Below are 22,993 nucleotides of genomic sequence, written 5' to 3'. Positions count from 1 at the left end.
AACAAATGGAATTAACAACATTGGTCCCACATACGAGTCCCACAGGTATATATTTTTTAAGAGACTATGTCTCATGAGTTACAAGGGTGAAAATTTGCAAAATAACACCAAAATGTTAATAATTTCGCTAGTTAGCATTGTTTTCAAACTATTTAGGAAATTAACATCTCGAGTTTCTTAGACTCGAGTTCATTGTAGTGAATCAAATGTTGAGGACTCGAGTTCCCTCAAACTCAAATTTACCATCGGAGATAGACCAACCCAAAAAACACAAAACGAATCCAGAAACAAACCACACTAGAAAACATAGAACAATACTTTGGTGCTGAGATCAACAAACCCAAGCCACTTTGGTGCCAAGATCATCAAACCCAAGTCCCTTTGGTGCCTAGATCGTCAAACCCAAGCTAAGATCATCAAACTCAAGCAGCTCTGATGTCGAGATCATCAAACCTAGTGTGAGTTTGGCTCTAGATTAAAAAATCGGTTTATTTTACTATTTAACTTATTTTTGCTACTATTTATGGGTCCCACTGTATTTTTTGAGACTATTCATGCTCTTAATGTATTATTTTAGTTAACTTTTACTTTTATTTATAATACTTTCAGCAAAATAAGTGAATTCCAAATAGACCCCAGTGCCAAGATTGTGATTTTTGGGTTTTGGTTTTTGCTTCGCTTTCGAGATCGTTATTTTAAGAGAATAACTGTCTTGAGTTTTGGGGGCTTGGAAGAAGAGAGTGGAAAAAAGAAAAAAAAATGAAGATGAAGAGAAGAAAAAGAAGGAAGAAAGGAGAAAGGAGCAAAAACTCGTGTCTCTAAGACTTGAATTTCACATGAACTTTAGTTCCAACTCAAGCTTCTTAAGTTCGAGTTGCTATAGTAATTCAAATCTAAAAGACTCGAAGATTCTAATTTCCTAAATAATTTGAAAATGTTGCTAACTAACAAAATTATTAGCAAAATAATGTTATTTTGAAAAAAAAAAAAAAAATCCGATTACAGGGTAAATTTTTTACAAACCGGAGTGACCGTCCACATGCCACTTTTACTTGAGAATTTTCACTTTTTCCATCGCTGGCAATCTACCGCAAGAATAACTGAGGCAAAAAAAAAAAAAAAAAATTGTGACTTTTTAGGTCGTAATTTTCGACTAAGCAAATGAAAAACTAAAAGCGAGCAAGAAAGAAAGCAAAGCGGGGAAAGTAGTAGGGTTGTTAGCTATTCGCAATTCGCAATTGGCTAAACAACATATTATATTATTCAGAGATGGGTGGGAAAGGACAGAGAAGAAGAGAGAAAAACTACGCAGCCGCACATGGAGGCCACAGCCGCCTCCCTCCGCCGCCCGTCCTCTCCCAAATCGACGCTGTCCCTTCCAAACTCCGCAAGCTCATGTCCCTCACTTCCTCTCTCTCCCCCAAACCCCAAGGTTCCCCCTCTCTCTCTTTCTGTCCATATGCCTATATATAGGTTTTTGTATCTTTCTCAGATGGCTTTATGTTTGTTTCAGAGTCTGCTGCAAAGGATGGTCAAGCTAATAAAGTAAGTTTCTTCTAATTTTTTTTTTCTCTCTTCCATGACTAATCCCAAGTTTCAATTATTCATATTTTTAACAATTGGAATTCTATAGCACTCACTTCTTTTCTGCCCAATCCATGATCATTGTAGTTTTTTTTTTGTTGCTAATTTGTAGTGATTTGTTGATATTGGGGCTCTGCTTTATTGCTTGTTTCTGCTCCCATTAAATGTGTTTTAATAATGAATTTTGAGATTTAAAAAAAAAAATTCTTGAGATTGAATATGTAGAATGATATATAAGGTGCTAATAAGCATTGAGGATGAAACTGAGTTGCATTTTTTTATTAGATACTCTGTTTTTCGTTGTCTGAATCACGAATTCATGCTCCCAATGGCAATGATAGTTGTAGAATGTAAACTTGTATTAGGGTATCAGGGTACTGTCAAGTCATTAGATTTATGATTAGGTTTTGTATAGAAAACATGGGTGTGATACTTCCCTTAAAAGTTAAATCCTTTTTGGGAACTTTATTAATCCTTGAAAGCTTCATTGCTTATGCAAGAATTTGACAATTCACTATGAATAGTGAGCTTTTGATGATTGACTATCTATTTTGATTGGTATAAACACACATACATGCATGTGCGCACACACCCAGTGGGTCTTGAACCCATGACCTCATCCTCCATCCCATTATTATGAGAGGAGGAAGTGCCAGCTGAGCTATAGCTAATTGGCTGATGACTGACTATCTTTAATAATTGAAAACTTAATAGAAAAGTTACAATTGAGCTTGGTTTAAGAGTAGTTCAGTTTGACGTTTTACTTTTAATTTTTATCGGATGCTGACACTAGGGGCGCACAGTGTGATAAGCTAACAACTATTTATTTTTATTATGGTACAACTGTTGCAAACATAATTGATTTCTTCTGCTCTCCCCCTCCCTTTTTTTGGCCTCTTGTTCTTTTTAATTTTTCTCCATGGGGAAATAAATTTTATGTAACATATGCTTGAGTTATTATCATAACAATCAATGGGTGATTGACTTGATCTTTTCTTTTTTCTTTTTTTTTTACTATTATGGGGACCCCATTATTCATGCCCTAATCCCCTAGTAGTTTTCCTTACAACTCTGATTCTTCTTATCAAGCTTTTAGTTCAGGAAAAAAAAAAAAAAAAATCAGATTTTGTGCTGATTAGTTATGTCTGATAAATTTACAGAAACCCCGTCCAAAGGATAGAGCTGACTCAAGAACTAGTGCGATGGATGATGGAGGTAATGATGAGCATTTGAAGACATCTGAGGATACAGATGGTGGTGATGATATTGTGCAAAACAGCACAAGTGAAAAGAAAAAGAAAAAAAGAAAGAGAAAGCAGGTTAATGACCTTCGATTTGAGACATCTATGGAGAACTCCGATACTCGTCTTAAAAGACGGGAGCGCAAGAAAAAGTAAGCAATTCAAATTGTACTTTATTATTATTTCTTTTTTAACCAGTTTGATATTAAAAAACCACATTATGCCAATTATCTTTTTGCGGTGTGTAATTTTACATGGTTCTGGCAAGAGCGAACAGAGTAAAAATTTCCAGAGCTTCTTACTCAGCTCAGGCATGCTGCCTTTGCTTAACAGATATGTAAGTAAACCTTAAGTTTATACAGGTACTTGGAAGAAAAGAAGAAGAAACATAAAAAGGCCAAGACAGGGGACGAGCTGGATTTTCCTGGGCGTGAGAAGATAAAATTTGGAGAAGTGGTTGAAGCTCCACCAAAGTTGACTTCAGTTCCTAAGGTATCATCATATATTTTTGTTTTATTATATAACAGATAAATATGATCTCCCTTTGACAAGAAATCTTATTTTTTTTAACTTATTATCATGAAGGCATTCAAGAATGCCCAAAATGCTTCGCAAGAGAGGATTCGGTTGCAAACTATTGAGGCATATAGGAGTCGCAAGGGATGGGCTTCAAGGCCAGGGATTCAACTTCCTTCTCCAGTGACTACACCAGCACTTTAGTAGGTTTCAAATGATGCATGCCCATGTTCCTATAATCCATGTCTTTTATGGTTGCATGACATTAAGGTGTGTATTTATTGTTGAGGACTTGAGGGCTCGCGCTCTCACAAATTTTGTTATGAATGGAAATGAAGAAAGGTGGTGGATCATTTTATCTTGTATTATTGTGGAATCTAGTCTAATTATGTATACTGAAAAGTGAATACTAACCCCATGTCATAACATTATATATATATATATATATATATATTTTGGGTCTAAAGATTAATCAAAACAACGTCATTTTAGTATTTTTTTTTACCCCGCCAAGTATCATTCATATCTTTTATATTATGTGGATAAACTTTCCAAGAGTGCTTGGAAGCTTAGGTTTCATGCTGTCTTCCACCATTCTAGGAGGCTGAAAGACTTGGTAAAAGTTTGGTCTCATCATATAACCTAAGGTAATTTTTGTTTTTGTTTTCGTTTTTCTAAAATTTTACCATGTTTTTGTTTCTTTAAAATTTTACTATCTTATATTTTATTATTTGATCTTACTTATATGATTGAAATATATTCTTTAAGTTACATATAATTATTTATTAAATTTTGCATCCCACAAACATAATACTAATTAATTTTTGTTTTCTCTAACAATGATGCATCTGCCGTACTTATGAAAAAAAAAGAGAGGATGCATCTGTGGTCTTGGATGGAGGGATTAAGGAAAGTTTTATTTAGTGTGATTCTAGCACTCAAGGAGTTTTTAAACCCGTGCATATAATCATTAATTTTTGAACCAAATATGTCATCTGATGTAATACACTTGAAGTAAAAGTCATATATATATATATATATATATAATAATCTGAAGGGGTGATAAAATACCCCTTTGCTTAAATCCAGTCATTTGCTCATTCATAGGATACAATTCATGATTTTATGCTTGGCTTGTAATCCAACATGTTACAAATTTGATTGAGATATCAACTTGAGGAATATCTTGAAACCCCTGCTGGATAAATTATGAGTCCTTAATTGAATCCCTTTGCCTAGACAAGGTTTTAGGCTGAAACTGAGACGAGCTGTTTGATACAGAAAATGGATTAGCATTTTCCGAAAGACCAAAACTATGAGGTATCTTTTGGAGACTTAGCAGAAGTAAGAGAACAAACAAAATCTGCAGGTCTTTTACATTATAATGGAACAAGGTGAGCAAGAATTCTGCCAAGTTATAAAAGATATTGGATTAGAGCAAAAGTATCAATTTCAACAATAACAAGAGAATTTTGTAAATATTATACATTGTTTAAGACGACATATAATGAAACTAGTAAAATACTGGTCCTTTTGTCCCTTTTGATTGCACAAAAGCCATTGAGGACAATATTATGCTTTTTTCTTTTACTGGTTAAAGTAGCAGGCTGTCCCCAATGCCCTAATTCTTACAACAGATTGTTGATTGTATGGTCAGAATTGAACCCACGAATGCTATAATGACGAAAAAAAAAAAAAGCATGAGAAACTCGTTGAAATACCAGCAAGGGACTCTCTGATTCATAAGTCAGTATTGGTGAATTTGGAGAAAGGATAATTATGTGGCAGCAACGGTTTTCTTTCTTTCATACCTTTCACTGATTGTTTAATGGAAGATTTTTAGGCTTTTGAACAGAGGGTGTCCCAAGAGTACCTGGCTATGAATTTCTTTCATTTTATTCCTAAGGACGACACTACGTTTATGGCTTTCAAGGTGAGGAATAATGAAGACGGCGGTACTTTAGGCAGGCCAAACACTGACAAGCAAATTGAGGTTGGGGTGCCGATAGTGTGTACTTTGGGGGTCATGTTTGAACACCCCCCCCACCTCTTCTTGTAGTCAAACAATTTGGCTTCACTGATTGTCTTTTTGACAATGTGTGCCTACTCTATGTTTGTCCTGAGTTCATGTAGGTCACATTCTTTGTTGCATTTGGTGAAGTATCTTTGCAAGGTTGGATTTTAGTCTAGCTTTCATAGTTAGCTTCAACAATCTAGTGTCATGATTTTGGTCAATCTCATGGTCATAGAACATTTTCTTCGTTCTTTGAGATGAGTTCAATCTCATATCCTCAACCAGTACATTTTCCTCATTCTTTCAAGTGAGATTAGTTCATGACCTCGGCAAGTCTCATGGCTTTAAAGCCTTTTCCTCATTCTTTGAGGTGAGGTGATCAGTCTTATGAGCTCAGCCTATTTCATGGCTTTAGGACGTTTTCCTCATTCTTTGAAGTGAGGTCAATTTCATGACCTCGACCACTCTTTTGGCTTTAGGATATTTGTCCTCATTCTGTAAGGCGAAGTCTCATGGCCTTAAAATGGTTTGGCTTGATACGTGAATGACCTAATCTTCTCCTATAGACACAAGAAGTATGAAAAAATGAAGTACTTTTATTTAATAATGGCAGTGATCAACTGGTAAAGTCTCTAATGGTTAAGTAAGAGATTTAGAGTTTAATCCCTACCTACACCAAAAATCGATTGGTGTCTTAGTCTAATGATAAAGAGTTATGGCGTCCGTTCTAATGATAAAGAGTTATCATCAGAATAGTGATTAGATGTTACATTTACATACGAGTATTATCTTCTCAAGTTCTCAGTGTGCCATGTATGGCGAGGACCAGTGACTTGCCTTCTAATATCTCTAAGTGATTAGTCCCTTGCTTGTTCTTACTAGTTGCCTTGTTTGGGTCTTCCTAGTTCGGCCTAAGCAATCCCTTGTAGCATGACTGAACTTCCTTAACACCAAGTCTCCTATCTATAACTTCCTTGGGTTTACCTTGGCGTTGTAGTATCCTATTATCCTTATCCAACAGGGTGCACGGCTACTCACTCCCTTTTCTCCTCAAGTAAGCCCAAGCTCACCCTAAGCTTGGTTGAGTTCCCAGTTAGGGTGAGTTTTTACTAATTCTTTGAGAATTGTTGATTTTTATATTTATTGTTCACTCAGCTTTTAGGCATACATTTGAGAAGACACTGTAATTGGTTTTATAATAGTGAATATTTGGTTGGAGTTGGTCCCATAGTTTTTCCTTTCTAGAGTTTCTACGTAATTATTGGTGTTCTTGTGGGTGATTAATTTATCTTCTTATTGGTTTGAGATATTTGCCTGGCAATTTTAGCTAGAATATTTTAAAAAATTTATTGAAAATATTTGTTGATTTAAAAAAAAAAAAATTGCATGTGGCCCCAACAGATTTTTCACTTTCTAACGGGTTGACCTTTATATGAAAGCGCTTAGACAAAAAAGCAGTTATAGAGAGTCAGAGGTTGCTGGTCTGATGAAAGAGTTCAAACTGAATAAGCAGTCTGTATGCATAACTTGGTGATTATGAAAGCCCGTATTATTATCCAACTTTAGGAATAATGTAGGCTGGTTTTTTGCCTACATGAAGACTTATACAGGGAAAACCAACTGAGCATCTGTTTCCTTTGTAACTAATACTAAGTTAACTTCCATGTCTCCAAAAGCCACGAACATGGAGGCCTCCATCAATGTGATGGTTAAGCATTGTCCTGTAAGCAACAGCTTTCTTATCATCGCTTAATTTGAACAAGTAACAGCCTAACAGGACTGCGGAGAAGATCTTCATCTGCCGATAAGCAAATTCCTTTCCTAGACATATTCTCGGGCCACCCTGTTAACCAGCACCATGAGAGACTTAGTTTAGTACCACTAGTCATTCTTTTTAATATTGAACTGAACTTGAATTGAAGGTCACACCCTAGACATGTTACGTTGCAATACTTGCACTCTGATGTGCTTTATGTTACTTCAAAGTAAGTTAAACATTGGCCAGAAGAGCTAATAGTGAGCTTGCGCTTGAAGCATGATTCATGAGTTGAAATTTTACAGAAAAAACATCTACTAACCTGGAATGCAGTAAACTTGAAAGGGATTTCTTGCTGGAATAAACCATCCTCACCAAGCCATCTTTTTGGTTTGAATTCTTCTGCATCATTACCCCAAATGAATCTCATCCTGCCCATTGCATACGGTTGGTAAGCCACCATATCTCCTTTCCTCACGCTAAAACCATCAGGCAGAGTATCATCAGAAAAGCAAATCTTTGCATCCTGTATCGAAAGGGGGAAGATAACGTAAATGGCATGGACCATAGTTAATATTATGGTTAGATGCTTAAATTCACTATTTCCTAACAACTTAAATTCACTATTTACAATTTTTATGGTATCAAAGTAGGTAATCCAGAGTTTGAACGTTGACTCCACTCTACCATCCATTTAAAAATTTTAAAAATTTAAATAATTATGTTACATTATTTGGGAATTGTTATGCATAGCTTGGTATTTCATTCCACTATTTGGATGCCAAAAATTTTCAGATTTGAAGAACTTTGTCTGTCCTTTCTGTTAAACTAACCAACATGGGTTTCCAAGGAGGAAATTCGTCACGTGCTGATGCATATGGTCAATTTTTTCCTTACCACTGGAAATGGGGGGTAAAGTCTGATAGTTTCCGTTATAGCTGCATGGAGATACTGCGTCTTTCCTAGAGTTTCCTCATTCATGCTGGCTGCAAACTCAGCAAAATTATCTATTTCACTCATTTTGGTTGCTTCTTTCACTTCCTGTGCAACTTTATCTTGCAAGCTAGTATGCCTGCAGAGCATGTAAATGAGCCAGGAAAGTGTTGTTGCTGTTGTGTCTTTGCCAGCAGATATGAAGTAAAGAATAACATCTCTTAAATATTTTTTACTTGTCTCGCTCACTTGCAGAAACCTTGACAAAATGTCTTCTTTCTTCATCTGCACTGATAAATAAATTGACAAACTAAGATCAAGGCTTTACCCTCAACTGATATTGAGGAATGGTGTAATTTACTTACAGCTGAATCATTTCTGAATCATGCACACACTGAACCTTAATATGGATTAGCTTATATACAAAATTGTCAATTACTTCGATATTTTTCTTCAGTGCTGCTTCTGATCCAATATTTAGAAACCTCTTCATTTGCCAAAAGATATCAACATATCTCCAAAGGATCAGTGCACTAGAATCATCAAAAGCTTTGCCGAAATTGTTGCATTCTTCACTTGAAGCACACATGCCATCTAGCTCTACTCCAAATACAACTTTAAAAATTGAATCTAGGGTTGATTTCATAAAGAGATCCTGCAGTCATTATATGGATGGAAGTCAGATGGGATCATCGGATTTACATGCAAATCTTGAGTTTAGCAAACTCACCTGAATATCCATTATCTGGTTGGAGATAGCAACCTCATACAATATATGAGCAAGTTTTGCCACATTCTTTTGGAAGACTAGGCTGCTGTAGTTCCTCAATATCTTTGTGGAGAACTCATAACTTGATACCTTCCTCTGTTGGCGCCACTTATTGCCATCAACTGTCAAAATTCCATCACCTAACAAATCCTTCAGAATGCTGTTATGGTAACATCCCTGCACAAAGTTTCAGAAAATGTTTAATATTATATACCTTCCTTTATCATCTTCTAGAGATGCCATAATTTTTTAGGGGATAGGCTGAACTAGCCAGCTTCAACCAGCTCAGGATACCAATGCCAACGTTAGTAATTGATAATTCAGCTATCAAATATGTAATATGATAAGCGGCATTGTCTTTCTATATCTGTACGTACATAAATAAATCTTCTATTTTACAAATAATTTTATTTCTGTCAGCAAGTCATGCATTTTGGGAATCAAGTTATACCTTGCCATAATTGTCGAAATTTGTTTTAAGTATATACTCAACATTTGCTGGGTCAGTCGTATAGATCTCATTCCTAAAGGGCTGAGCAGCCTGTAGGTCTTATACTTCCCAGCAAGATCAGTCATATAGTGCTGCAACCTATTGAAATTCAGAAGCTGGTTAAATATGGTGCCACCAATAGGATGATATTTCTTCCCATGCTTTTGCTGCAATTTCCTGGAGAAAATAAAGATTAAGAGACGAGGTAGGATTATAGCTAAGACTATGGACATGGGTTGGAAAGAAAATCCATGCACACTATATTGGATAACAAATAAGGGTTGTTCATGAGTTTTATAGGGCAATTGGTGTCAGTGCTTGCATTGGACTACCCTGGCTGGAGAGATTTGATGGCAGGATGGGAGAAAAAAAATCCAAAAATGCTGTTGGCATACCGATTTGATTCCAAAATGACTACTTTCTTCTGTCTTCAAAGAGGACAAAAGAAAGTACATAACACGCCAATTAAGTCAGTGGTATGATTCACTCTATACACTTTTTATATGTTTAAATCATCCTCTATTCAAAGACAAGTTTTCCTCAGAACTGGGTTAGAAGAATCTTATTGAGACCATTACATGATAGTTCATAAGATCATCCACGTATATTAAATCACAAAATATAATAGCTCATTTAAATAAGTCACAAGACTATTAAATAGCTCATGAGCCTCATGTGGCCACAAGCACATATGAATATTTCTTTGAGTTACCAAAAAGTGTGTTGGAGGAACTTTTCCCAAATTGGCTTGGAGGAAAAATCTGACCCTTGCTGAATTAGAATCAAACTATGACATGGGGTCAGAAAGGAAATCCAAATAAACTATATTGGATAACAAAGAAAGGGTTGTTCATTGGTTCTATTGAGGAAACTGGTGTCAGTGCTTATATTGGCCTTCCCTGGCAATAGAGATTCACTGGCAGATTGGGTAAAAAAAAAGCCAAAAGTGTTGCTGGTTTATGGATTTGGATTCCAATATGACGACTATTTTCTGTCTTCAAAGAGGACAGAAGAAATTATATATGAGGCTAGATTCATGGAAATAAGAGTCAGTGGTATGATTCTCTTTGTGCACTTACATATGTTTAATCTGCCTTCTCCTAGTCTTATTGAAGCATAATCAAACAATGATCATGTATTCGTGTTTAACCTTATGAAAGGTCCAAATAATGGTTAATGGGCCTCGTTCACTCCTCTCTTAGGGGAAAAAAAACATTCTACGTGTTCATCAGTTTCACTCAAATCTTCTAGCAATTATCAACAGTGATGTGTCCCATGTGAAAGTGACACTTAGTAAAGGTACACATCTCGGATTAGTAAGAAATTAAGAATCTAACTAATGTAATTATTCGGCAAAAGAAAAACTAATCTAATTAGTGAAAGGAGTAGATTTTCAAAAGGTTTTTGTGGGTTCCTCAATGCCAAAACAAACCTCCTGCATCTTTCCTTTTTTACTTGTAAACTAGGTAAAAAGGGGACTTATTTCTCATAGTGATTCAGAGCAAAATTGAAATTTTAATATCAATTAATATTGCTGTTTTTGAAACAAATTTTTACAATACAACACCTTCAAAAATTGCATCTTGAAGCCATCATTTCATTTAAAATAATGAATTGAAGATGAATTTCGTGCTTAGTTAGCAAGGGAAAATATTCTCTTACACTCATTTTGATGTGTTGATATACAGAATATTCACAATTGATGTGCTGATATACACATTTTAAGAGGCGAAAAGAAAATATCCATGTTAAAAATATGAAAGTGGACTTAAAAAAAGTGGATACGAGAGAATCATTACCCAATTTGCAATTGCCATAATGTATACAAAGTGAAATCACATGTTAAAAATCAGTTTTCACTGTGATGTGAAATTGTAACATGTAATTTTAGTGAAATATAAAACTTCATCTTCAAGATGTTTTACTAGGAAAGAAATCTCATCTTCAATGTCATTTCACTATAGATATACGGTGAGTATTAGAGTTTGGTTTAGTTTTTAGTTTTTGGGCTTTTTGAAAAAATGGCAATTTATAATTGCTACTTAGAGCAAAAGTGCACTTATTCACATTCACAAGACTAAAAAAGCATGATTTCAAAATTTCACTGAATGCCCTATGCTCACGTTTTCAAACTGCCAATGTGATTTTGGTTCAAAAAAACTCTAACCAAATGGTCACATAAATTAGAACCCTCCCCCCTTTCTCTCTCCCTTGTATGTGTGTGTTTCTCAAAAAAAAAAAAAAAATATATATATATATATATGTGTGTGTGTGTGTGTGTGTAAATAATAATAAATATATAAAAAAAACTTTGGGTGGCCTGGTAGAATTTCTTTTAAAAAGGAAAATCGATTGCATAGTAAATCACAGGTTGAACAATTGATTTCACTGTGGGGGTGAAATTGTGGGAATACCCAATTTCACTAAATGGAGTAAAAATCATACCTGCAATTTTATGCTACTAATGTGCCCTATACCTGCCATTTTGCAGTTGTTTTAGAGATAACATTTTGTAAGCATGAAACTGCATTTCAATAAAATCTTAAATTGAGAATACAATTTCAAAAGGTGTGTGATATTTTAAAAATTATTTCACAACAACAATGTTTTTATAACTTGATATCAAAATTAAAATTTTACTCAAAATCACTCCTTTTCTTATCATTATTGAACCTCTTTCCCTCATTTTATGTCCATCGTGAAGGTTGACAGTGGCCAATTTATGGCAATTTAAAATCATTGCAAATCAATTTTAAATTATCTTCCTAGACTCCATTTGTTTGGGCATATAATATTTTTGGAAAATTTTTTTCTTCACATTTTTATTGTAATTGGAAATTTCTAATTAATAGAAAACATGTTCATAAACAACAGAAAATTACACCAAAATGATAATTAACAGCTCACATTTTATAGAAACATAATTCATTTTCTAAACCACCACCTTCCTCCTCATCACCAGCACTACCACCTTCCTCCCTTTAGTCCCTTGCGTTGCTACTACTACATCCCTTCCCTGCTCCTGGATGCTACCACCATCACCTCTCTCCACCTCTCATTCCTACTTGCCACCATCCTCGCCACCACCATCATCTCCCATGCTGCCCCGCCCCCAACTACTTTGTGCCAACACCACCACTACCTACCCCACCTTCACTCACCAATTGATTATAGTTGTGAACTAGAGAGGGAACAACAACATCAACAATACAATCCACTCTAGAATTGTAACTGATATTATAATCATAGTGCGCCTTGATAATTTGTACATTTCTTTATTTATAATGGCAAGCTTAGACTCATTGAGCATCGGATATATAATTACATAAAGTCTTACATCATTCTTTGTATATTACAATACACCTTTTCCCTTTTAGGGACTCTAGCAATAGAGAATTGCCATTAAACAATGAATATTTTGAATACAAAGAAAAAAGATACATATACACATATATTGGATATTTATTTCCACGCTCATAAGATACCATGCTACTTTCCACGCCTGTGGAAGGCACGAATTTCGAGACCTCCATCAATGTGAAGATTAATCATTGTCCTGTAATTGACAGTCCTGTTTTCGTTAGCCATTTTGAACTCGAAACAGCCTAACAAGACAGCCGAGAAGATCTTCATCTGCCTATACGCAAACTCCTTTCCTAGACAAATTCGTGGCCCTGCCTGTAAACCAGTAGAAATTTAATTTTGGTTTCTCCAACAAGAAGACAACAGACTTTTAAGTCTTCAACTTTCTACACTAGAGGTGACTTTGCGTCAAAGGAAAATTGTATATATGTAATTTCTCAGAAAATTTGTATGGCTACATGTTTACGTTACCTCAAAGATAATTCAATGTTAGCCACAAAAATTAAACATATCTATGATGAAGATGATCCTAACGCATGAAAAAGTAGAAATGCAACATGTCCCAACAGAATTTTCACTAACCTGGAAGGCTGTGAACTTGAAAGGGCTCTCGGGCTGGAATATTCCTTCTTCATTGAGCCATCTCTCTGGTCTAAATTCCTCAGTGTCATCACCCCATATGAATTTCATCCTACCCATTGCATAAGGTTGGTAAGCCACCATATCTCCTTTGTTCACACAGTATCCATCTGGTAGAGTATCATCAGAAAAGCATATCTTTGCATCCTGTAAGCAAAGAAATTTAAGGTTTAGATTTACATTTGGGGGAATCAGGTCAAATAAGTGGGAACCTGCTAGGAAGCTGCTCTCAGACATTTGGGAAACTAATGGTGGCAATGTACATGTCCTTATCAGTTAACAGTCATGAATATGTAGTGTTACTTTGCAGTAAAAGGAAGAATAGTGTGATTCTAGATATTGAAAATTTTTGGAGAACCATTACTCTGGAACCATGCACATGGCATATATTGGTCTCAAAGAGGAAATATTGAAGAAAAGACATGCAGTATTTCATATGCAGCTATGAAATGCTGACAGTAGATATAGTCAGATTTCCTTACCACAGGAACTGCAGGATAGAGTCTGAGAGTTTCAGTGATCGCTGCATGGAGATATTGCATCTTTTCTAGAGCTTCTTCGCTAATACTGGCTGCAAACTCAGCATAGTTTCTGATCTCTTTCATGTTAGTAGCTTCCTTCACTTCTTTTGCAATTTTCAACTGCACAGCAGGATGCTTGCAGACCATGTAAATAAACCAAGCAATTGTGGTTGCTGTTGTGTCTTTTCCTGCAATGATGAAGTTAAGAATTATATCTCTTAAGTATGTTGGATCAGTGTCTGTCACTTGCAGAAACCTTGATAGAATGTCTTCTCTCTTCATCTGCATTGTGCACGATAACAAATTTATCTCATGGATGTACAAACTAGTACGAAACGGGAACTTTTAGCTAATGTCTACTCACAGAAGATTCATCCTCTGAATTCTTCATTTGCTCAATCTTGCTGTGGATTAGCTTAAACACGAAATCGTTAACAATTTTGGTGCTCCTTTTTAACATTGCTTCCGATCCGATATTTAGAAACTTCTTGATCCTCCAAAAGATATCAACATAACGAAAAAGGGTCATTGCACTTGAATCATTAAAGGCATTGCTGAAATTCTTGCCTTCTTCATCTGATCCACACATGCTGTCTAATTCAATTCCGAATGCAACTTGGAACAATGAATCCATTGTTGATTTCATCAATAGATCCTACATGAATAATTAGGGTTAGACAATGCGCAATACCATAAGGAATTAGTCTCTTTGTGAACACTGAATTTTCCAAAACTTACTTGAATATCCAATATCTGGTTGGCAGTGGCTGCTTCAGACACTATATTAGCAAATTTTGCTGCATTTTTTCTGAAAATCTTACTACTAAAGTCCCTCAACACCTTTGTGGAGAACTCATGGCTTGATATCTTTCTCTGTTGGCGCCACTTGTCACCATCAACTGTGAAAATCCCATCACCTAGAAGGTCCTTCAGATTCATGTAGTTATACAATCCCTGCAGAAAGTGTTGAGATACAGAACTTTAGCCTTCAATCCCAAATACGTATTCTATTTCTCAAGCATTGCCAAAATTTGAACTTCAATCCTCATAAATATAGTAACATACCATATCCAGTGCTTGAGGAAAATAAGTCAATAAATCATATTGAAAGTTTGCAAATCACTGTTGTTCTTTCAGCACAAAAGTGGAAAATGGATTTCTCTAACCTTCTTTGGAAATATGCTTAACTTTTTAGTTTCATTAACCTCGTGTCAGGGAATTTTTACAAAGGGATAGCTTATTGATTTTACATTCACAATGAAAGATTAATCTCATGTCTTAACAAAATTACATTGCTCTTCCTAACGCTTTTGTTATTTAGTACTATGGAGCGGTCCTTGGTATTGTATCTCACCAAATGCAGACAATTGGTTACAAGTTTTTAAATGACTTGCAATTAATCTATATTGCCATGGTAAATTTATGATGGACCTAGCAAGAATTTAGATAATTATAATAGAGTAATTCTATGACCATACCATTTACCACACACTTTTCTACAGCTCTATTATGTGGCATACTCGCAATTTGTCACTTTTACATGGACCGCCACTTTTTCTCTACCGTTAATCCACGTAAGAGTTGTGACAAAGTTGTGGTACAAAAGGTTGTGTTCCTAAATTTTTTCTTATAGCAATACTTGTAGAAGCACATGGTATATGTCTACTAAAAAACCATCTGTCAGTTTTAATTATTTTACATGCAAGCAAATTGTATATCTCTACCAAAAAACTTGAATTGACTTTAGACTTAAGATAATTTGCCCCAATAAATTGATTACATTATTCCAGTTGAAACCTTAGTTGTGGTGTAAATTAATTGCCACCCATTGGTTTTGCTTTATAAAATTCATAAATCCCAGAGGAAAAGAAAAAGAAAAATCATATGAAGTAGCATTTTATAATTGTAAACCCAGTAAGAGACGATGAGGACAAACCTTGCCATAGTTGTCAAAGTTTGTTTTGAGTATATACTCAACATTTGCAGGATCCGAGGTGTATATCTCGTTTCGCAGTGGGCTGAGCAGCCTGTAGGTCTTGTACTTAGCAGCAAGAGCAGTCATATAGTGGTGCAACCTATTGAAGTGGAGTAGCTGGTGAAACACGGTACCTGCAATAGGATGGTACTTCTTCTTTCTCGTACTTTTGTTCAGTTTACTGGCTAGGATATGGAAAACTAGAAGAGATACGAGAAGAGCCAAAGCAGTTAAAAATATGGACTTTGAGAGAAAATCCATGGAGGTAAGTTAGGTGATGGTCAACAATGGTTATGCCTGTGATGAAAAGGTCTGCTTTATAGAGATACTCGATATGCACATGGACTATTCAGCCAAAAAAAAAAAACCATAAAAAATGATGTATAAAACAAATACAATGGAGTGACGGAATTTTTGAGATTCATGGATAATAGTTGTTGTGGGCTAGGGGTGTGCAGCCAGTCAAAATTGACCTGACTTAACTTAATCCGTCAAATTGGGTCGGTTTTTAGGGCTTGATGGATTGGGTCGGGTTACAAAAAATTTTTTGATGACGGATAGAGTTAGGTTCGGGTCATAAAATTCCAAACTCACCAAACCCAACCTGACCCATCCATATATTTAATATATATTTAAAATATATTATATAATTAATAATTTTTTAAAAATAACTAACTCTTCTTATTTTATATAAAAGTCAATTAGTTTACACAAACTCTAGTAAATTACTATTGTTGTTTAGTCATTAGTGTTAACTAGTGGATGTCCCGCGCGATGCGCGTGTTCGTTATTAGTTATTTTATAATACTCATGTGTATTATAATGTTTGGAAAATTAATTTTAATTATATATTATACATCACTAAAATAATGAATGAAAAAAAATTGTAACACAATATATCCATAAGTAACAATAATTAATTAGACTCTAAAAATGTCACTACATGCCCTTTTTTGTTTGATCACGTGTACATGTATATAGTTCTTACATTTGACTGTTTTCAATATAAATTTTTTTATTGTTTCATTTTCTTTTTTAAGAAGTATTTATTTTATTTTAAAAAGAAAACACATGAACTTTTGAATTCTAAACATCTAAGATTTAAGGTTTCTAATTCTTAAAACTAAATATACATATGAAGAGATTAAAAAAAAACAATAATTGAACAGAGAAATATAAACTTATACTATTTCGTATCTTAAGTTTAATTATACTTACATCTGAGTACCTTAATCACTTACAAAGATTAAACACTTTCCAAAAATATAAATAAAAACAAAAAACACATACCTTTTAGAAACCCCATATGTTGTGAAAGCATTGTATCAAGCTTTGATAATGTTGTTAAGGAGTTCAGAGCATATGCACCTGAAGCCAAAAGCAATTTCATACTCTTTTGACACTAATTTCTCACTCTTTGTCTGTCTATCTCTCCAGTCCTATTTTTCTTTTGGCCTTTTGATATTTTGTGAAATTGGAATATATAAAAGAACATGAAAACTAACATTGAATGGAGAAAACCTTTCATTTATTAAATTAATGAAATTAAAAGTGGAAGAGTTCAAGAAGTTGAAAAAGGGAGTAGAACCAAATCTTTTAATTTTCTACATTTATGGCTTAAACTAATTATTGATAAGAAGATGAGAGGTAAAAAGCTAAATGAAAAAGTATTCATACAAAGCGCCACGTGGCAGAACCTCATGCACTTCTGCATGAGGTCTCTGCTTTTATATATATATTGATTGTTTTTAAGGAATTACATTGATATAAATCTTTGGGTTTTTTGATATATTTATATTTATAATTTTTTTGCTCAATTTAATAATAATAGTAATAAAAAAAAATTGTCCAACCCATGGGTTCAACCCGACCCATGTGAGTTGGGTTGGGTTGTGTTGAATTTTTTTTAACTCACCAAGGTGAGTTGGGTCAAAAAACCCTCTTAATTCGACCCAACCCGACCCATGCACACCCCTATTGTGGGCCAGGTGTTGTGACATATAACTTCCAAGCAATAAGTAAGTTTTCCAAACTTTCCTTAAGAAACACAAATAAAAGAGTCTTGATTCATGAATCCAAAGGCGAGAATAGCCCAATACTAGCTTTCACCGAAATATTTGGCGATGTATTATTGTTTGTAAAATATTTAGCAATTTATCACTATTTTGAAATTTGAGTTCATGAAACTCAAGTTTTATATAAAACTCGAATTTATGAAAATCGAATTATAAATGTGACATGGCAGAATTGATTTGACATTTTATAATTCGAAGTTTATGTGGAACTTGAGTTTTAAAAATTCAAGTTCCTTGTAATATGAGACTTAAGCTCTTGAAGTTCAAGTTCCTTTAAAAATTTGAATAAGTGAGAAATAAGCTCAGATCTTATGCTTATGTACCTCTCATTTTCTTTTCTCATTTCATTGTCTTTACCCAAGCTTCAGTTGAAACCAATTAAACCACACCATCCCTTAGGAGCAAGTGTGGTCACTAGAGTAGACAAGTCAAAGACTCGTTTAAGTACTTCATGTCAAAGATGTGGCCTTATGCGTGCAGGACACATTGAAGTGAAAAAGAAAAGCTGAAGGAAAAGAAGAAAAGAAACAGACTAAAGTAAATGAAGCTATTCAACCACTTTGGTGAGGAAAGTTTCATAATAAATTTACTATGTTGCCATGTTAAAAATCAAGCACAGCCTCTCTAGAAATTTTTAGTGTTTTTCTCTTAATCTCTTCTCTTTGGAATTCTCTAGAGCTTCCCTACATAATCTGATCTCTGCTACAAATTTACAAAATGTCTAGAAGGTTGGTAAAAGACATTATTTTACTGCCTATAAAAGATGAAGTTGGAAGCTTCACGTCGGTTTCTTAACTGACCTACATCTAGTATATATAGATAGGATGATGCCAATGCTGTGTGACTTTTGAAGTGAAGGACAGGTGAAGTGAAATGTGTAAAAAGCATCAAGTCTAAAAGTCACAGTGTGTAGGTGTCTAGAAATGGGGTTTGATTTATCTCTAGTATTTTTTTTAAACTGAAATTTCTTTTTATTTTAACGAGAGACTGTCATGTCACCCACTTAAAAACCACTACCACTTACTATTGTATATTTAAAACAAAATGATATGTTCAGTTAAAAAAGTACTGGAGGTAAGCCAATCTCTTAAAAGTAAGGTGTCATGTGTGTATAAGTGTATTTGGTGAGTGAGTGCATTAAATGAAAAGCTAGTGTGTGAATTGTAAGAAGCTGTCCATGTGTGCACTGGTGTAATAGTTGTACTTGTAAAGTGTTGTAATTTAAAAAGTCCAATTCTCAATGAAAGTTCTTTGTTCAGTGTTTAGTTCAACATGACATTGAAGATGTGGACCTCCGTTTTAGAGATATTGACCTCAGTTTTATGGTACTTGAGATTCACAAACTTGAGTAACACATTACAATGTTCCACGTAGCCTTTTTTTAAATTAAAATAATCTAAGTCAACAGGTGCCATCGTGACGATTTTTTTTGGAACTCAATTGTTTGAAACTCAAGTTTTACAATTTCGAGTTTTAAGAAGGTGGTAGATTACTAAATATTTCGCAAACAGTGATAGATTGCTAAATATTTCAACCAAAGATGGTATTTAGCTATTTTGGCCGGCATCCTAACAAATCCTCGTAGGAAAAAGTGAGTAATTATGGACCACACCATTGAAACCATCGCCAGAGATGATAGTGACCAAAGACAGAGGAGAAGTGGCAATAATATTGTATATCAATTTTATATGGTTTCATTACTGTTTTTCCACCACTCATAATTTGCTTCATCATTAATAATTTTAATAGTTAGGAGGGCTCAGAGATGAAGCCAGGCATGGACGGAGCCATGGTTGGACTTGGGAGGCAATGATCCCTCCAATTTTTTTTTTAAAATTATTATTATATATAAGGTACTAATTTTAGCAATTTTGTTTTATAAAATTAAATTTTTATCTCCTTAACAATATCATTGATTTTTTTTAAGAGTATTGTTATAGTCACAAATTTTTCTACAACATGTTTACTAGCTGTTAAGGTAGCAATTTCTTATTAGTTTGCCTTTGGACCCATTACTAATATTATTTTTTTACTTACCAATAACCAATCATCATATCAATAATTTGTAGAAAAGTTTGTAGCTCTAGCATTTTCCTCATTTTAAAGACCTTCAAAAAAATTTATAGATCTAAGATCTAAAACAAGATATGCAAGCCCAAAAAAATTAGTCCAACAACAAAAATTACCAATAGTTAAAAAAAAAAAAAAATTAAGCCTATTCAACCAATTCTACCTAAAACAAACAACTTGACTAGGCTTTTAAACAAACAATTTTATCTATTAATATTTTAAGGCAAGTTGGTATTAAACTCACTATGGATTATAGAATAGATAGTGACAAAAGTCATTAGCATTCTAAATTCCAAATATGATGAAAGAAAAAGATGAAGTCAATCAACTTATCAACAATAATTGTGGGATTCAGGCCCTCAAGGCTACATTCAAGCTAATGGTGTAACTCGTGGACTACGTGAAACTCCTGACATGCTTATCCACCTAAGTTTGAATACCAATCATAATAGTGTTAACAACACCTATATTTCTCACAGCACACATTTGCTTAGTATTATTAGGAATAATGATCACAAAGGTGAAGCTCATAGACAACCAATCATGGACAGACCTAGGATTTCATGTTAGAGGCTGAAGTATCAGTTAAAAAAAAATCATGAAACTACTGCCCAAAGTCTAAATAATTTCTAAAACATTAATTTGTATATCTACGATAATTGTGTAAATTTTCTCAATCAACCCCAAAATAAACTCATATCATTGTACAAAAATACGTTTGTCCTATGGTAAAAAAATTCTCTCTCGATATTTTCCTCAAAAAATCCGATTCGTGCGGATTCTTCCCCCAACTAAAGAAGAGATCTTGGCGGAATTGCCACATATGAAATTGAGCACAATTTTGCAAAGAAATAGCCCACTTGTTTCTCGAGAAGAGATAGGAAACATGCTCAATATCATTTGATTGAATAGTTGACCCAGCTACTTGTTGTTTGAAGAAACCCTCCACTTCAATTGGTATTTTTTCCCGAAAAGCAAAGATGAGATAACCAATCCAGTCTTTCACTAAGATTTCGAATAGTTGTCCCGTAATTGTGTAAATTTGCAAAATACATTTGTGCTACGTAATTGTGTAAATTTACACAATTATGGTGGATTTATCAAAATGCACATCCAATAAAAAGATATTGAGTAAAGTGTTAGCCTAAAGTTACAACTAATTTTGTGGCCTAAGGCTATAACAAATTTTATAGCTAAATTTTGTCCTTAATTATAGGAGTTTATAATCAATAGCTTTGTAACTCAACTAAAACTTCCTAGTGTGCCCAACAACACAAGCTCAAATCCCCACTCATGCCTGTTGTAGTACTATCGAAAAAATGAGTGGTTCTAAATTTCAAGGTTCTTTGGTTGGATTGGGGTTGGACCAATTCTTTAATCTCTTCACATTAAATTTGAAAAAAAAAATCAATTTAGTTATTATTTTCACATTATTATATATCTAATATCTTTATAATGATACATAAACACGCCTCCCTTCCCCACCTTCACTCATCAATTAATTATAGATGTGAAGTGTGAACTAGAGAGGGGAACAACAAGAATACATATCCACTTTAGAATTGTTACTGCTATGATAATGATAGTGTGCCTTGATAATTCGTACATTTCTTCATTTATAATGGTAAGCTTAGACTTGTCGTGCATAGGATATATAATCATACTAAAGGTATTAGGGTGTGATTGATAAGAAGATTTTTGTTTTTTATTTCAAAATAGTATAAAAACTTTTCAAAAAATTGAAATTGAAACTACTTTTCAAGTAATAATTTTTATATTATACATGTTTGGCTCTCACTTTTAAGAACAATTTTCAAAATACTAGAAACAAAAAAATAAAAATAAAATTTTTTTGGGAGAACATTTCTATTTTTGATTTAAAAAAAAAATGTAACGTGTAGAATCTATAGATTACTTTTTTTTTTTTTTTTTTTGATAACAATAAGGGAATAGAGCTCATATTATTATTAATTTTTTTTTATAATGATAAGTTTCAAATTTGAAGTGTGAGAATTCTTTTTAGGGATAATTGCTGTAAACTCACTTGTGATTTGACTGGTTTTATGAAAGTCTACCCGTGGTTTAAAAGTATCATTTAACCTACCTAAGGTGCTCTCTGTTAGACAGCCATAACCCACCTCTCCCTTTTCGTCGTTAAAAATAGGGCTAAATGTGTCTTTTTAATTATATTTTATGTCTCTCTTCTCTTTTCTCTCATTCTTCTTCTTCACATAAAACATAAAAAAATATATATCAAAAAGCAAGTCAAGATAAAATTTGTTTCTTCATTTTTCATATACATAATTAGCACAAAGTTTTACAAAAGAGGGTAGACCAAGCAATTTTTCAAACCATAAAGTAATTTTACAAATTTGAGTTAATAATCTTCATTACAAAATGGAGTGCTCATGAACTAAAATCAAAACCCAGAAATGTCTATGGAATGATGTGTTTAATGTTCTTACCTAATGCCCACTGCAATTGCCAAACATACTTTTACAATGACAAGAAAACTAATACGCCTATAGTTACAAACAAAGCCACAAATCCACGTGAACATACACCCACAGATTCACGAGCCTTCCACTACGAAATCCAAAAATTGACTACTCAATTCTTCACAGAACAATCACAAAATAAAATTAATTAAATACAAATTGAGGAAAAAGGTATCCACCACTTTCCACATTCAACCAAATTGTAATTTGTTGATGCCTCTCTAAATTGCAGCTCTTTCATTTTTTGTAGAAATTATCAAAAGGCATCAATGTTTTGACAAAAACTATGAAATGGTTAAACCCATCCCCAAAATGATGAAGTGGTTAAACCCTTCCATAAAATGTTTCCTCTTTGGAGCATAGAAAACTGGTGTGGGGCAGAGCAAGGCAAGGCAGAGCGGGAAATTTTTACCATCCCTATAACCCTATCAAACTAGTCATCCCAGATTACTATAAAAATGTGTAGGGGAAAAAAAAAGGCAAAATGATAGAAATTGATGGTAGTTAAATAAGTTGAAATGTTTTCTTTACAAAATTCAATTATTAATA

The 22,993-nt window shown here is 34.0% G+C and overlaps 2 protein-coding genes and 1 pseudogene across 2 annotated transcripts; 1 reads left to right on the top strand and 2 right to left on the bottom strand.

The window, feature by feature from the left end:
• The first annotated feature begins 1,156 nt into the window (after positions 1-1,156).
• Positions 1,157-3,702, top strand: LOC142638013 (uncharacterized). Its single transcript, XM_075811999.1, has 5 exons — positions 1,157-1,432; positions 1,514-1,545; positions 2,745-2,977; positions 3,188-3,317; positions 3,411-3,702. The coding sequence occupies exons 1-5, from the start codon at positions 1,270-1,272 to the stop codon at positions 3,543-3,545; spliced, it is 693 nt and encodes a 230-aa protein (XP_075668114.1). The 5' UTR covers positions 1,157-1,269; the 3' UTR covers positions 3,546-3,702.
• Positions 3,703-6,972: 3,270 nt separating this feature from the next.
• On the bottom strand, positions 6,973-9,556 carry LOC142638454 (cytochrome P450 704C1-like; annotated as a pseudogene).
• A 3,017-nt stretch (positions 9,557-12,573) lies between these two features.
• LOC142638830 (cytochrome P450 704C1-like) lies at positions 12,574-16,156 on the bottom strand. The gene is made up of 6 exons (XM_075812891.1): positions 15,763-16,156; positions 14,565-14,780; positions 14,191-14,481; positions 13,788-14,108; positions 13,249-13,452; positions 12,574-12,981 (listed from the first exon to the last, which is right to left on the bottom strand). Exons 1-6 carry the CDS (start codon positions 16,060-16,062, stop codon positions 12,793-12,795), a joined length of 1,521 nt encoding a protein of 506 aa, XP_075669006.1. The 5' UTR covers positions 16,063-16,156; the 3' UTR covers positions 12,574-12,792.
• Positions 16,157-22,993: the final 6,837 nt, after the last annotated feature.

The sequence above is a fragment of the Castanea sativa genome, chromosome 6 (genome assembly GCF_040712315.1).
Source record: "Castanea sativa cultivar Marrone di Chiusa Pesio chromosome 6, ASM4071231v1".
Lineage (NCBI taxonomy): Eukaryota > Viridiplantae > Streptophyta > Magnoliopsida > Fagales > Fagaceae > Castanea > Castanea sativa.
Note: the sequence above shows the minus strand (reverse complement) of the source record. Positions and strands in the feature narration are given on the sequence as shown.